Source organism: Belonocnema kinseyi, chromosome 9 (genome assembly GCF_010883055.1).
Source record: "Belonocnema kinseyi isolate 2016_QV_RU_SX_M_011 chromosome 9, B_treatae_v1, whole genome shotgun sequence".
Lineage (NCBI taxonomy): Eukaryota > Metazoa > Arthropoda > Insecta > Hymenoptera > Cynipidae > Belonocnema > Belonocnema kinseyi.
This window is the reverse complement of record NC_046665.1, coordinates 61434471-61451798: the sequence shown is the minus strand read 5'-3', so window position 1 is coordinate 61451798 and position 17328 is coordinate 61434471. Positions and strand designations below refer to the sequence as shown.

The 17328-nt window shown below is 28.4% G+C and overlaps 1 protein-coding gene across 1 annotated transcript in view; it reads left to right on the top strand.

Moving 5' to 3' along the window:
• The window catches only part of LOC117179879 (serine/threonine-protein phosphatase 5), a 40085-nt gene that overhangs the window by 7701 nt on the left and 15056 nt on the right, over positions 1-17328 (top strand). The window contains exons 2-5 of the mRNA XM_033372054.1: positions 506-895; positions 5459-5745; positions 12791-12896; positions 12973-13115. Of these exons, the coding sequence (XP_033227945.1) occupies positions 506-895; positions 5459-5745; positions 12791-12896; positions 12973-13115 (926 nt within the window). The remainder of the gene's footprint in view (positions 1-505; positions 896-5458; positions 5746-12790; positions 12897-12972; positions 13116-17328) is intronic.

The window sequence follows — 17328 nt, the reverse complement described above, 5'->3', positions numbered from 1 at the left end:
AAAAATCTCTATCCCTTCCACACACTACTCCTTTCCCCTGCCGAGTGAGTCACGCCTACCTCGAAAGGGAAATGGCTTAATGGTGTAATAATAATAATAATTCAATTATTTGATGGTGCTAAAACATTTGAGAATACCTTGTAATGTAATTTCTCAAATCTTTCTAAATTAAACATATTAATTGAATCCCTAGAAACTGAAAAAAAAACATTTATAATAAAATCGCGAAACTGTATACTTACTCCGAGTTAATTATTTAAAAACTTCCGAAATATTTAAATGGCTCTTTACTATGAAAAATTATACCTATACAAACTTGAGATACCTGGAAAAAACTTGAAATTGTCCAGGATTTTTTTCTAGAATTTGAGTAGACAACCTGTTAAAGCTTGAATTTTAAACGTTTTAATGTTTTTTTAAATTTTAACTTCCTCAAGTTTTGAACCTCAATTGTAGAAAAATGAACCTGATAAATAATAAGCTTTGTTGTTTCTATTCTTAATAGATCAAGATTTCAATAAAGCTATTGATGTCTACTCCAAAGCCATCGAATTAAATCCCACGATAGCTGTTTATTATGGAAACCGAAGTTTCGCATACTTGAAGACAGAATGTTTCGGATACGCCCTGGAGGACGCGTCCAAGGCGATCGAGTTAGATAGAAACTACGTCAAGGGTTATTATCGACGAGCTGCTGCTCACATGTCTCTGGGTAAATTCAAACTAGCCCTTAAAGACTACGAAACAGTGACGAAGGCAAGGCCAGGTGACATAGATGCGAAAGCCAAATTCACCGAATGCAACAAGATTGTTAAAAAGATTGCCTTCGAAAAGGCGATTTCGGTTGAAGAAAACAAAAAGAATGTTGCTGACACTATCAACTTAGATGCAATGGGTGAGTATTCATCAAAACAAAGTAATCAACTACACATAGTCGTCCTGAATCAGGTTTGAGTTTTATGAAAATTTGCCCACAAACGAAAACATTTTTGCTTTTTTTTTGCATCATCTGTAGATTCAAAATCCACCAAGCTCAAAATCGTAACTGCTCTCCTTTTCTCGAGATATTTACATATTTATATTTTAGTTTATAAAGTGTGGAAATAACACGAAAAATGTATGAAAGAGGGTTAAAACATTTTTTCAATCGATTATTTTTAACTTTTTATTTATTTAAAAATGTAAGTACCTGAAATTTTACAAATTTTTCCAAGAAAAATCTGTCAAAGTTCGATTTCAACAGTTTTTTAAATAATTAATTGAATTGATATATTTTGCAAATTATGATATCATTCAGTCAGGTTGGCCGCTGGGCTGGGAAACCGGGAATTTAGTTTACAATGCGTAATTGAAAATTTTTTACTTTAAAAATTGTCCATTACAAATTTTTATTTCTAAGCTTACATGTTTAATTTAAAGAATGTTTAAATGCTTTCTTAAAAACCTGAACAAATAAAAAATAAAAGACTTTGGTGTTGAGAATTTTGGATAAAAAACCTTTTTATTTGATAAATAAATAATTTTTTAACATGTATCTGTACCTTATTAAGTAATCCAAAGTGAACAAAAACGATTTGACAAAGTGATTTTAAACCAGTTCAAAATTTAAGAATTTTCAGATTTTAGGGTTAAAACTTAAACGTTTTCAATTTTAAAGTCTTAGGCATTAAACAAATGTGAACGTGTGACTGAAAGTTTATAAACTATTTTCAACTTGAAAATAACTTCATAATAATATATTCCTAATTAAAGGATTTTATTAAATTTAAAATATTATTCCAGTCTAAAATATTCAATCTTTAACCCATTCAATTTGAAATTTTTAATTAAAAAAAGATTAATTATTGAATATTTAGCAATATTTGAATTTTCATTTAAGACAAGTAAATTAAAACTAAATATTCAAAAGTAAAGAATCTTCAACTCAATTGTCTGACAGAAAACCTGGAAACGTTAAAATTTGGAAGAGCCTTCAAACTTTGAACGTTACAATTTTATTTGTTGCATTGGGAAAATGCTTAATTTGTAAGTGAAATTTTTAATTTTTGATGTATAATTTACAAATGAACATTTGTAGAAAAATTTGAGTAATCTTAAGAGATATTTAGGAGTTTTAAAAAGATAAAAAATTATCATGCAAATTTTAGAAATTTTTCTTAAAATCTTCTAGAATCTTTTTTGAAAATTTTGTTTAAATCTTTGAAAAACTTTAAAAATATTCTCTTAAATTAATTATTCAAAATGAAAAGTTATTTTTAATTTTCCTAGGAATCTTAAGAAAATATTTTTATTCTTTTGAAGCCTTTCACAATTCTTAAAAAAAATCTTCATCTGCGAAAATCTACATTTTTTATATATTAGGCTATCATTTCAAGTTTTGCATTAAGTTTTTATCTTTTCAAAACTTCTACATATCTCTTAAAATTACTCAAATTTTGCCTACAAATAATAAATGTTCAATTGTTATTTATACATCCAAATTGTAAAGAAATTTTCTAAAATTTGCAGGATTTTCTGAAAATTTTAGAAAAAATTCAATTCATTTTGACAGATATTTAGAAGTTCTGAAAACATTTCCAAAATAATTTTATATTTAAAACCAATTTATAGCAACTTCTAGATTTCTCAAGATTTTGAAATAAAATTTTGAAGGCTTCCAAGGATGTTTAAACTATTTAAGAAGAAAATAATTGAATTTCTAATTTAAGAAGTGTTCACTTAAAATTATTCAATATTTGATGTTTCTAGCTTAAAATTCCTTAAAATAATATAATTTTGAACATTTTAAAGTTTATTGATAGATTTTTTAATTTACAGCATTGAAAATGATAACGTAGATTTATATTTTTTTATATTTAAAAGTGTTAGTACCTTCAATTTTATACACGTAAATTATTAGGCATTTGAATACAACAATTTTTAATTAAAACATTTAAATTTCAATTTTAAACGTTCAAAATTTAACAGTTCCACTTTGAGTTCTTTCATTTGCAGCTCAGTTTTTATTACCTCAAGTAGAAAATTTTGTAGCTTTAGTGTTCCATTTTTTAAATTTCATTGACCGTGAAAAATGTTTGCGAACCGGGAAAAACCGGGAAATGGCCAGGAATTTATTTCGTCGATTAAAACGGCCACCCTGATTCAGTTTACAATGCGTAATTTGAAAATCTTAAACTTTAAAAATTCTTCATTTAAAATTTTTATTTTTAAACCTATATTTTTAATTTAAAGAATTTTAAAGTGCACAATTGAAGACTTAAACAGTCAAAAATTAAAAGCGTTTGATGTAACTGTTTGATGTAACTGTTTCAATTGGAAAGTCTTAGTCATGAAAAAAGTTTCAAGGTGCGATTGAAACTTTATAAACTATTTTCAACTTAAAAATAACTCAATAATAGTTTAATCGTAATTAAAGCTTTTGTTAAATTAAAAATATTGTTTCAGACTAAATTGTTCAATTTTTAACCCATTTAATTTGAAATTTTTTAGTTAAGAGAAAGAATAATTATTGAATATTTAGCAATATTTGATTTTTAATTGAAGACGAGTATATTGAAGCTAAATATTTAGAAGTAAACAATTTCAAACTGAATTGTTTGGCATAGAAAGCTTTGAATTTAAAACAATTTTAGTAATTTTAAGAGATATTTAGAAGTTTTGAAAAGATTCAAAATTAATTAAATACTTGAAACGATAACAATTAATTTAAACGATGTGTTTAAACAAATTTTTCAGAACTTCTAAAAATATTTTTAAATTAATAGAATTTTTCCAACCATTTTTAGAAAATCCTGAAAATTAAAAAAAAATCCTTAAAACCTTCCAGGGTCTTTTTTGACAATTTTGGAAATCTCTTAAAATCTTTCTAAATATTCCGTTAAAATCATTTTGCCAAATGAAAAATTATTTTCAATTTTTCTAGAAATATTAAGAAAACGTTTTTATTCTTTGGTATTCTTTCACAATTCTTAAAAAGATTCTAAATTTTTTGTTTAAAATCTACAAAAATCTGCATTTAGTTTTAAATTAGGCTGTGGGTATTTGCACCGAAATTTCAGTACGAATAGTCGAATTTTGTCGGTATACACACGTCATTTAAATTATTTGAAATCATTTCAAGTTCCAAATTAATTTTAAATCTTTTCAAAACTTCTATATATCTCTGCAAATTACTCTAATTTTCGCTAAAAATAGTAAGTGTTCAATTGAATTATTTATAAATTAAAATTTTATGGAAATTGTTTTTAATTCGCAGGATTTTCTAAAAATTCCAAGACAAATTCAGTTAATTTTAAAAGTTATTTAGAAGTTCTGAAAAGGTTTTAAACAATATTTTAAATTTAAAATTATTTGAAACAACTTCTATATTTTTGAAGAGTTTGAAATAAAATGTTGCAACTTTTCAAATATGCATAAACTATTTAAACTGAAAATAATTCAACTTCTAATTTAAGAAAATTTATGTCGAAAAAAATGTTAATTTTTAATGTTTTTAGCCTAAAATAACTTAATGATATAATTTTGAAAAATTTTAAAGGTCGTTGATTGATTCTTTAATTTAAAGTATTGAAAATGTTAACGTGGATTTATATTTTTGAAACTTCATCTAAATCTTGGAACTCTATAATTTATTAATGTTAAAAATTTTGAATTTTGCAGTTTCAATTCATTACACTTGAAATTAATCAGTTGAAAAGTGGTAGTACCTTCCAGTTTATAGGAGTAAGTTATTGAGCATTTGAATACAAAATTTTTGAATTGAACAACTTTTAAACATCAATTTTAAAAGTTTAAAATTCAAGATTTCTACTTTGAATGCTTTAATATGGTGTTTATTTTTTATTACTTTAAATGGAAAAAATATAAGAATAGAGTTCGATTTTAAAAATTTTATTGACCGGGAAAAATGTCTGTGAACCGGAAAATGACCGGTAATTTTTTTCTTCGATTAAAACGGTCACCCTGGTTTCTGAAAGATTAAAAATTCATGTTATTTTTGCACACATTAAGGAGGGCTTGAAGTATATAGACAATGATGAATCGTATTTGCCGCAATTTTTCAGAGCAGTAGTTGAATTCCCATCACTTCATATTTAGTATTGATGTATTATTTTATTTAATGTTATCTTATAATTTGATATAATACACTACAATATATAACAAGAAACAAGAAAAAAATTAAAAACAAAAACTTAAAAAAAATCGTCAAAAATATTTTTAAAAAATGGGACGATATAACCACTACTTATATTTTTAAATCAATAGAAAGTTGTGAATAAAATTTCATATTTTGAAATTGTTTTTAATTTATTTGAATTGTTTTAATTCACCATGCTTTTATATGAATTTCATCGAACTTACCTTACATTTCTCTAAATTCATGATAATTTTACAAAAATCAATAGAGTTGTTCAAAATTCTAATCTTATATTAAATGAAATGAAATTTTTTTCTTTAGCTATCGAGGATGAATACACAGGACCAAAATTAGAGGATGGAAGGGTGACCTTAAAATTCATGGAAGAATTATTAGACTATTACAGGAAACAGAACAAGCTTCACCGGAAGTACGCGTACAAGATTCTTCTCGACGTAAAAGCCCTCTTCGAATCGCAACCAAGCTTAGTCGAGATTACGATTCCCGACGAAAATAAATTTACAATTTGTGGTGATATACATGGTCAATTCTACGATTTGCTGCATATCTTCGAGCTGAATGGTTTACCTTCAGAGACGAACCCATACGTATCCTTTCTTAATTTAAATTTTAAATTTAATATATACAGGTGGAAGTAAAATACGACTAATTAACTTTTTTCGCTTTTTTCAGAAGTTCGCTATGCTTAGTTTCAATTTTAATCAGAATGAAATTTCAAAATTTAAATTAAAAATCAGCAAACATTATACCATTTTAATTGAGGGCATCAAAAATTAAATAATTTCTCTTTAAAGCTTGATAAATAGACATTTTTAGTTAATAGTATCTGAAATTGAGCATTTTATAATTATGTGAAACGTTTAGAATCGGTTATTTCACATTTAATTACAGTCTTCACACTCTTTCCTTTTATTTTTATTTTTTTTAAGAATTCCTATCATTCCTCCTGTTTAAAAGAATCTTCCTCCTTTTCCCTTTTTTTTAAATTTTGTTAATTACATGTAAACTGAATTAATAAAACCCAATTAGAAAATGCAACTATTTTTTATTAAAAGTTAATTCTTATTTGGTCGAGAATTTAAATGTTTTTTTGGACATTTTTGGTCTTTTCGGATAGAAAATTCATCCCTTTAAATAAAAAATTTATCGTTAGTTCAAAATTAATTTTCTTAGTGAAAACTGTCTTCTGAAAAAATCTGTTTGGCGAGAAAATTCAACAATTTGGTTAAAAGTTCATCTACTTTGCTGAAAATTCATTTTTTAAAGTGAAGAAGTATTTTTTGTTGAAAGTTCATCTTGTGTGGTTAAAAAATAACTTTTATGTAGAAGATTCAATTGTTTTCTAAAAAATTCGGCTTCGTACTTGAAAATTCAACTCAAAAATGTATCTTTCATTATTTAAAATTATCTTCTTTGTGTGAAATTGAACGTTTTAGGCTGACAATTCAAATGTCTTCTTTTTGGTTTTAAAATTCAACAATTTTGGTTGAAAATATAACAGCTTTTGGTCAAAATTCAATCGTTTTTTTATTTTAAAACATCCATTTCTTTAAAAATCCCATTAATTATGGTGGAAAAGTCAGTTTTTTGGGCTGAAAATATATCTTTCATGGTTAAAAATGAACTTTTGTGCTGAAAATTCAACTGCCCTTCAAATGTTTCGTCTTTTTGCCTGAAAATTAAACTATTTTTAAAATTAATATTTCTTCCTTGAAAATTCTCATCTTTATTAAAAATAAACTTTTTTGGTGAAAATTTAACGGTCTTCTGAAAAAATCGTATTTTTACCAAGAAAGTTCAACAATTTGGTTAAAAATTTTGAAACTTAAAAGACGAATTTTCTATAAAACAGTTGAATTTTCGTAAAAAGTTAAATTTTTAACAAATCGTTTATTTTTGTACCAAAATAGTTAAATTTTCATACAAAAAGATGAATTTTTACCACAAAAAAATTAAATAGCGTTCCATTTTTCGTAAAGTAGTTAAAATTTTATTTTCTAGAAAACTCGTCCTTTTTGGGTTGAAAATTCATATTTTTGGTCGAAAATTAATTTTTTTTTGTAGAAAATTCGTATTTCGATTAAAAATTAAACAAGTTGCTTGTATATTAACTTTTCTTGTTAAAAACTCACATTTTCGGACGAATTTTCTATAAAACAGTTGAATTTTCGTAAAAAAAGTTAAATTTGTACCAAATCGTTCAATTTTGTACCCAAATAGATGAATTTTCAATCAAAACCATAAATTTTTACCACACAAAAATTAAAAAGCAGTTCCATTTTCAGAAAAGTAGTTAAAAATTTATTTATTTCCTTGGAAACTCATCCCTTTTGTGTTGAAAATTTATATTTTTTGGTTGAAAGTTTTGTGTCAAAATTTGTCAAGTGGGCCATTTTTCTTTTATAGGTTGTGTTTTTTCTTCCGGAATGCGTAATAAGTTATGCGTAAGAGTTATGCATAAATAGAATGGCCCTGAAACATTTTTGCAAAATTTACATTTTTTCAATCGTTATTGTTATTTAACTTTTTTAGCATTGTTCTCGTAATTAATTTTTTTCTCCCGATCGGTACAAACAATCGCTATCATTTTTGGCATGTTTCGTTAAATATGTTAATTCTATAAAATAAAAATCATTTTACCATGGTTGTGTAAATATTGATGAAATTAGCTACGATTTTAATAAATGCTTTAGTTGACTAATTACGAGAGCTCGTTTAATTACGAAGATTTTGGTAAAAGAAAAATGAGGGAACTCGAATATCATCAAAAGTTGTGCGTGTTTTCATGTTGACGTTCCGCGCTCCATGCCGCGCGACGTACGATATTCACGACGTTGAATTTTGCCACAGAAATGGATTTCAAAGTTGTGTAGGGTAAGAGCACCAATTCTTGGTAACCTCCCCCCCCCCCCCAATTGTTGGCACCCTTCTTTAGATTTTATGAAATAATAAGAGAATAGAGATAAATAGCACATTGTTTTTTTTTTTTAATAGTGCAGACATTTTTTCGTAGTAACATGTATTCATCTTATGCTAAACAATAATTTATGTGTTCTGAAATTACAAAATTCAGCCTTGTTTCCAGGCTGCCAAGAATTTTCAGGTCAGCTAAAGAAAATCTTTAGATAATTGCAGTTTTCAGTTTACCCCTAGCAACGTTATAATTAACGGAAGTGACTATTTTCTTTTCAGCACATTTCGAGGAAATGTTAAAATTGTTAATAAAAAAATAACTAAGATTTAACTATAATTTATTTAATAAATAATAGGAGGTGCCAATACATTTTCAATCCAAAGCACTGTATGCAATTCTTGGCACCCCCCTGCCAAGAATTGGATTGTATGTTCTTGCAATGATTTCTATTCTTGGCAATCGGAAAAAGTATGGTTATGTTCGTTTGCTGTTGTGTAAAATTCAGAATCAAAGAAATAAGAGTAAATTCGCAATTTAGCGATGTAGACTTATTTATTTATCACTCACAACTAGTCAGTCCAACAAACTTACTGCCTAATTTACATGTAGAAAAAGAATCTCGGTTGTAATTTTTAACACTTCTGAAAATGTGTTAAATAATAATAAGGCTGACTAAAATAGTGTAGAGAAAAAAGAAGTGTTTTGTAACCAGTTTTTAGGTTAGCATGCACCTGATGAAACATTACAAAATTCTGCAGCTTTGAGACGAAAAGCGATTTCAACCCAACACGTATAAGAAATTGCATTAAAATGTGTAAAAACTAAAATATGCATGATTATTTGCGTTTCCCTCTAACTCCAAAACGAAAACGAAGGCACATGAAGGCAAAAGGCATCTATGATTTAACATCGCAAGAATGGGGAGATTAGAAATGATAAAAAATAAAATGAAAAAAAATATAAAACTAAGATTAAGGAAGCTAGAAAGCAAAAACGAAAACGGCAAAATTAAATTTCAGAAAAACTTCAAGAAGATGGAAATAGAAAAAAGTTCGAAACCAAAAAGACTATGAACTAAAAAAAAAACAATTTTCAAATGTTAACGATCTTATTGATTTTGCTAAAGGAGTTACTAGAATAAGAAAGTTGAAAGCTAAAGACACTAACAAAAAAGAAAATCAGTTTTCGAAAAAAACCGATTCTACTAATTCTGCTTAAGCAGTCAAAAAAGCCGAGGATCATAACCTCTAAATTTGGTTAGATAGATACTGATAATTAAGTAATTTAAGCCAAACTATTTGTTTACAAATGAAAAATAATTGATAAACAATGTTTCTCTTCACTATTCACTTAATAGTGATACAATTAAAGCTTGGTTTAATCGGATTCCTTCACTATTTCATCTTCATATGACTAGGGTGCCAATAATTGAGGCCATCCCTGCCAAGAATTGCATTTTTAGGCTAATGAGCTAATTTTAATTATTTTTTCAGTTTCTAATATACAGGGTGTCTAAAAAGTCCGGGGACTGAAGGTCATTCCTAGAGTAAATTTCAACGAGTAATTCAATGGTGACCTTCATTTTTACCTTGAAGTTGATCTTCATGGCTTTTTGAAGGTCAACTTTGTTTTTTTTTCATGGAAACCCCCTTTTTTATATCTGCAATCGATAGAGCGAAAAATTCTACGTTCAGGTACGTACCCAAGTCATAGGTCAATTGTAACGCTCAAGGTCAGTTAAAGGTTATCTGAAATTAACGAAGTTTTCCAAGAGTTCAGTGTAATTCCTCGAGTAAATTTCAACGAGGAATTCAATGGTGAGCTCTGTGTTCATCTTGGTGATGATCTCCAAGGTTTTTTCCAAGCAGTTTACGTTTACGTTTAGCATTACCTAGGAACAATGACGTGGACGTAGTAAATTCCGTTCCCTTTGGGGTGCTTGGTTAGCGTGAGTCCCCTTGCCTCTCGCGTTTCGGGGTGCTTGATTAGCTTGAGTCCCCTTGCCTCTCACGCTTCAGTGAAGATGTTCGAACTGAAAACCTTGAGCTTCTTGAAAAAAAGCTATGCGATCGTAAAAAAGAGTTACAGCATTACGAATAATCTCCCTATCAATCAAATTAGCCTGTTGAATAATCCGATTCTGCAATTCGTCTAAGCTTTGCGGTTGCGTTGATTATACTTTACTCTATTAACAACCCCAAAGAAAATGTCGAGAGGCGTCAGATCAGGAGATCTAACAGGCCACTCGATTTCACCCCTTTTTCCAATCCGCCTTTGAGGGAACTGAGTATCCAAATATGCTCGAACCTCCCTACCGTAATCAGCCGCTGCTCCATCCTGCTGAAACCAAATATTTTGAAAATTATCGCCTGTAATCTCCTTTATTCTTGGTACAATTTGGTTTCTGAGATTTTGCCTGTTAACTTCACCTTTTAAAGTGAAAGTACATTTATCTGAAAATACTGTATTTTACAAGAAAAGAGGATCTCTATCAATTCTGTCCATCATAATTTCACAAAATTCAACCCGACGAACAGAATCGTCTTCATTGAGCTCTTGTACCAGATGAACTTTGTAAGGATGGAAATTAATGTTTTTTAAAATATTTCGCACTTTTTTAGGAGCAACGTCACGCTCATCACTAGCTCGACGTAAACTAAGGTGTGAGTTTTCAATAAATGCTTGGGCTATGTCCATCTGCATCTCCTCAGATCCTGCAGATTTTGGCCGCCCAGTTCTCTGAAGGTCCTTGATAGATCTATGATTCATAAAGCGCCTTACAGTTCTTTCAGTTGTCGATTTTGAGACAGGATTTAACCCTTCTCCATTACGAAAAGTGCGATTAAAAAGCAAACGAACTTGATCATAGTCTCCCCAACCACGCATCATTAATACAGAAACCCTCTCTCGCTCCAAAAGTTTAGCTTGCGCTATAATAATCTTTTTGCGAAAGATAGTAATTATGTACTCGTAATACGTAAATTTAGTTTCGATTCGTAATATTCGTATGGAAAAATGGTATAGGACTTATGGTATCGCCTTAGGTATTGACTTAGGTATCGAAAAACGGTATAGGATTGTATAACTCTTCGGGGAGGAACAGAACTCTCACTAGAAAACCTGGAACTTTTAATGAAAAATTTCCTTATGATTTTACAATATTCAAAACGCTGTAACCAAGATCAATACAAAACTCACCATTGAATTCCTCGTTGAAATTTACTTCAGGAATTACACTAACCTCTTGGAAAACTTTGTTAATTTCAAATAACCTCTAACTGAACTTGACCGTTAAAATTGACCCATGACTTGGGTACGTACATAAACGTAGAATTTTCTGCTCTATTGATTGCAGGTGTAAAAAAAGGGGGTTTCCATTTAAAAAAACAAAGTTGACCTTCAAAAATCCATGAAGATCATCTTCAAGGTCAGAATGAAGGTCACCATTGAATTTCTCGTTGAAATTTACTTCAAGAATGACCTTCACTTTTTTGAAAAATAATTTACCTGAGGAAATATCCAACCGTCCCGGGACTTTTTAGATACCCTGTATATTGAGGTAAATAAAGCTTTGAATTTGTTACCCTATTATATTAGCACTGTACATATTATTATTACATTTATCACACGTACAATTTTTGACATTAATTTCTTTCTCAAAACCTGAAGTTTGCCTTAACCTGCCAACAATTGAGTACATTACCCTAATTAATTTTAAAAAAACTAAGAGTCATAGTAAAAAAGTAAAAGCACTTCTGGATTCTTCTTGGAAATATCTAGATGTGCATTTTTTTTTGTTTTTTTGTAAACCCATTTTTTAAACAATTAGAGAATTTGTTGTTCAGTGCACTGTTGCTCTGTGCCTGTAGAAATGGATTTCAAAGTAAAAAAACTAAGAGGCATGTCAAAAAAGTAAAAACACCTCTGGTTTCGTCTCGGAAATATCTCGGTGTGCATTTTTTGCTGTTTTCTTTAAACAATTTGTTAAACAATTACGCCATTTGATATCTTTCTGCAATTGTTATAAACAAAGTATGCATCGGATCAAAAAAACAAGTGCACCATTGTAGGGCCATTTTATTTATGTGGAACTCTAACTTATCACGCATTCCCGAAGAAAAATCACAACCCATAAAAAAGTGGCACACTTGACACTTGTCCTTATGGATTGAAAATTCAATTTTTTATGGTGAAAAAAGTAATTTTTCTGGGCTGAAAACTCAGCATTAGTGGTTACAAAATAACTTTTGCAGAAAATTAATTTTATTTCTAAAAAAAAATCATCTTTTTACTTTCAAATTCGTCTATTTGGTTAAAAATTCAATTATTTGGTTAAAAATTCATCTTGCTTCGTTGTAACCTATGTTTTTATTGAAAATGATTCTTTTCAGGTTTGAAAATAATATAAGTTGACAAGTTTAACAGTTCGGAAAGAAATATTTTAAACCCAGATTCCGAAACCTTTAAGCTGAATGACTATTATTCAAAAATGGTTTTAACTTTAAAATTTATATTGATTGTGCAAAGAATATTTGAAAATCAATGAGAATGATGTGCTTTATATTTCTAAATAAATAAAGTTATTATTTCAGTTTTGTTGTGTCTGGTACTGCTTTTTTTCATTATCTTTAAAAATTTGATACGACTTTTTGTATTTAAATTTCGTACAGATTTTCCGAACACATTATTTTCGCAAATGGTCCTTAACAATAAGATAGTTATTCAATGGAGACTTTGTAGACCGAGGTTCATTCTCAGTTGAGTGCATTTTCACTCTTTTCGGATTCAAACTCCTATTCCCAAACCACTTTTTCATGTCGAGAGGTAAGTGTTAATCCGCAGAAAACTTGTCATAAAAATAAAATCTTATCCAATTTAATAAAATTATATTTGCAAACAGGAAATCACGAATCGGCGACGATGAATCAAATGTACGGCTTCGATGGAGAAGTAAAGTCAAAGTACAGTGCACAGATGGCTGAGTTGTTTACCGAGGTCTACAACTGGCTGCCCTTAGCACACTGCCTTAACAAGAAAGTTCTCGTGAGTTAATTTATGATTAAATAATTATAAGTCAAAGAAAAAATATAAATAATAAAAGTTTATCAACGCGTTTTTGATTCATTTTGTCGAAAATTCGTATTTTTATTGGACGAATTGAATTGTTTAAAAAAAATTTCAATTCAAATCTTTTTTTTGGTTAAAATATCGAATATTATATTTTTCGTGGAGAATTCATCTTTCTTTGGTTAAAAATGAAACTATTTGGTTGAAAAGTTGAACTACTTTAAAACTTTTCTTTCTTGATTGAACATTCATTACTTTAGTTGAAAATTCTTGGTTGTGGTAGAAAATTTAAATTCTTGGTTGAAAATTGAATGAATAATTTTGTATTATTTGTTACTTTTTTTTCAAGGAACTGAATTCGACGGATAAATCAATTTTGCATTTGCAAATCAAAAAACAAAATTCTTTTAAAAAAGGGGAAACAAGGAGATTTTTCACAAAAATAGGGGAATGAATTCTTTTAAATAAATTTAATGTTTATATAAATTAAAATATATCTAAATTATATAAATTTATATAATAATAATTTATATAAATTTAAATTAAAACCAAAAATATGAATTTTCAACCAAGAATTTAAATTTTCTACCACAACCAAGAATTTTCAACTAAAGTAATGAATGTTCAATCAAGAAAGAAAAGTTTTAAAGTAGTTCAACTTTTCAACCAAATAGTTTCATTTTTAACCAAAGAAAGATGAATTCTCCACGAAAAATATAATATTCGATATTTTAAGCAAAAAAAAGATTTGAATTGAAATTTTTTTTAAACAATTCAATTCGTCCAATAAAAATACGAATTTTCGACAAAATAGTTTATTTTTCAGCCAAATTTTTAAACGAAATAGTTGGATTTTTAGCACAAAAATGTTAACAACAAAATAGATAAATTTGCAACCAAAGAGGTGAGTTTTGAACAAAAATTATGAATATTTAACGCAATAAAAAACATTTTCCATACCAGAAGACGAATTTTGTACAAAATTATTAAATACATTTTCAGTCAAAAACATAAATTGTTACTACAAAAAATACTAAAAAGGAGCTCAGTTTTCAGACAAATAGTTCAAAATTCATTTATATTTACTTGACATCTCGTTCTCTTTGGGGCGAAAATTCATGTTTTTTGTTTGAAAATGCAACTTTTTTTTATAGAAAATTCGTTTTTTTTTTTTTTTAATTAAAAATTTAACAACTTTGCTGGAGATAAACTATTTTTATTTGCTAAAAATCGATCTTTTTGGCTTGAAAATTCAACATTTTTGACATTTTTTCATTATTGATTGGAAAGTCTTTCTTGGGTGAAAATTCATCTCTTTTGTTCAAAATTCTTTTATACTCAAAAATTAATCTATTTTGGTTTGATGATTGAACTCGTTCGTCGAAAATTTGTATTTTTTTATTAAATTCAACTATCTTTGATTAAAAATTAAAATATTTTTAGGTGGAAATATCAACTATTACACATTTCGTTGATAAATTAGTTTGGGTTAAAAATTCATCTCTTTTATACAAAATTTAACTGTTTTTTCGAAAATTCCTTTTTCCAGTTGAAATTTACTTGCCTTGTCTGACAATTTAATTATGCCACGTTTGGTTTAAAATTTCCCTTTTTGAGTTGAAAACTAAATAATTTGGTTTCAGATCTTCTTTTTTGAAAATTCATCTCTTTGATTTAAAATTGAACTATTTTGTTAAAAATTCTTTTTTTTTTTAATTAAAAATCATTTATTTAATTAAAAAATTATCCTTTTTAGTTGAAACCCTATGTATTTTCCTGAAAATTCATATTCTTAGGTTGGAAAATCCACTATTTATATGCTTAAGATCTTAAAATTCCATTATAAGATTCTATACGGCGTTTGTCATTAAAAAGTCTTCAAATTCGTATTTACACCTGAAAAAAATATGTATGGCTGTCAGGGAAAATCAAAAATTGTTCAGAGAAAAGTCAAGGATTTTTCAAATCAGTCAGGGGATTTTTATATACCTGGAAAACCCTGGAAATGTCAAAGCCGTTTTTTTTAATCGGTGATTTTTTGTTGAGAGCATGCCTATTTTTTTTTTTAATTACAATATTACATTTATTAACAATTATTCTTCTTTTGTAAAAGTAGCTTTATATTATTGTATTAAACAATTTTTTTTAAATCCGTTTTTTTTTCATTTGAAATTAAACTTTTTAATCTAATAATTTAACTGTTCCGTTTTTGACTGAAAATTCATCAATTTTAGTTGAAAAATCGTTCTTTTTGGTTGAATTTCATTGTTTTTTTTGTTAAAAATTTTAATCTTTTTCGCTTGAAATATCAACTACTACATTTTTCGTTCAGAGTGAATGAAGATTTAATTACTTCGTTGAAAGTTACTCTTAAAAAAAAAAATTCTTCGGTTAAAGCATCACATTAATTAAAAAATCATCTCCTTGGTTACAAAATGAGCTATTTTGTTGAAAATTCATTTTTTCTTTCGCTGGCAATTAATTTTCTTACTGAAAATTTAACTATTCAATTTTTGGTTGAAAATGTTTCAGTTTTCATTGAATATTCGACTTTTTCGGTAGAAATGCTTTTAGGTTCAAAATTCAAGTATTACAGTTAAACATTTATCATTTTAGTGAAAATTAATTTTTTAGGTTGAAAATAAAATTACTTGATTGAAAGTTAAACTCTTTTGTTGAAAATTAATTCTGTTAGTTGAAAATTCATCATTTTAATTAAAAAATCATTTCCTAAGGTTGGAATAGGAGCTATTTGATTAAAAATCTGTTTGTTTTTCTTTTGGATGAAGCAGAATTTTTTTGCCGAAAATTTAACCATGTTGTTTGAAAATTTGTTTCTTTTTTTGGATCAAAATTATTTTGATTTTTAAGTTGAAAATTTAACTATTATTCCAGTTCTTCTTTATTCATAATGTGTCCCCTAAGGGTTTACATGACTTCCATTTCTTACAATCTTTCCGTTTATATCTATTTTTTTACAATCTTATCCTTTCTATATATACAATTATTTACAACTATTTACATAAAGTCTTGTATCTAGTTTCTTATTTCTATTTCCTTTGATAGCGCAATTTAGGACTTATTAGCAAACGAGCGAGCGATCGAACGAAAATGAGAGTGCAAGCGAGAGAGAGAGAGAGAGCATGAGAACGCAAACGTATCTTAGTCTACTTAAATTTTTTCACGTGCATTCTTTCATTCTCTTTCATTGGCTCCTCTAGCACCCTCCAACTCCTTCATCCATTCTTCTCCTAATCCATCTTCCCCTAGAATCTTAACCACATTTTCTTGCCATTTCTACTAATTGTCTTTCCCTCTCCCTTTTTCCAATTCTTCATAGTTTACTCCAGTCCCGTCTTCTATTTCTCTATCATTAAAGAACTCCCTCCTTTCTTCTTCCCATCTCGTTAATTCGATCGCCCTCCCTCTCCTCGCTTCTACCTCCATCAAGCACTTTCTCGCCAACTCCCCTCCCTTTCCCTCCCTCAGCTTCATCTTAAATTTCCATTCCCTCTTTCCTGCTCTAATACTTAACTTATCCCTTTGCGCTTCTTCTCTCACCATATATCCTAGCGTCCTCCAGTCTGCCCCTAGTGTCCACCTTATATACCTTTCTTGTAAACTCTCAATATTTTCCCTTTTTTTCCATCCCCATACCTCTGCTCTATAACCTAATACCGGTCATACGAGCGTATCAAATAACCACATTCTCCTTCTCCAATTTTTTTAACCTTCTTTTTTCTATTCCCCATATCTGTTTCATTACCCCTGCTGCTTTTTTTATCCTTTCTCTTATATGAGCTGTATGATCTCCATTCGTTTGCAAGATATATGCCAAATATTCATACTCTTTGACTTCTTCTAACTTTATTCCTTTCCATCTCCCTGTCCATTCTTTCTTCCTTCCCCCTCCTTTTCTAAACCACATTATCTTTGTCTTTTCCACATTTACATTCAGCTTTTTCCCATCTAAGTATTTCTCTAATCCTGTAATTAATCCCGCCATCCCTTCTTCATCCTCTGCCATCAACACTATGTCGTCTGCGTATGCCAGCGTGTATATCTTTTCCTTCCCAATCCTGACTCTTCCCCAACCCTTTCTCCTCATTTCTTCTTCCAAGTCTGATATTAATAAATTAAATAAAAGTGGGCTCAGAGGACATCCTTGTCTCACACCTCTCACCAACCA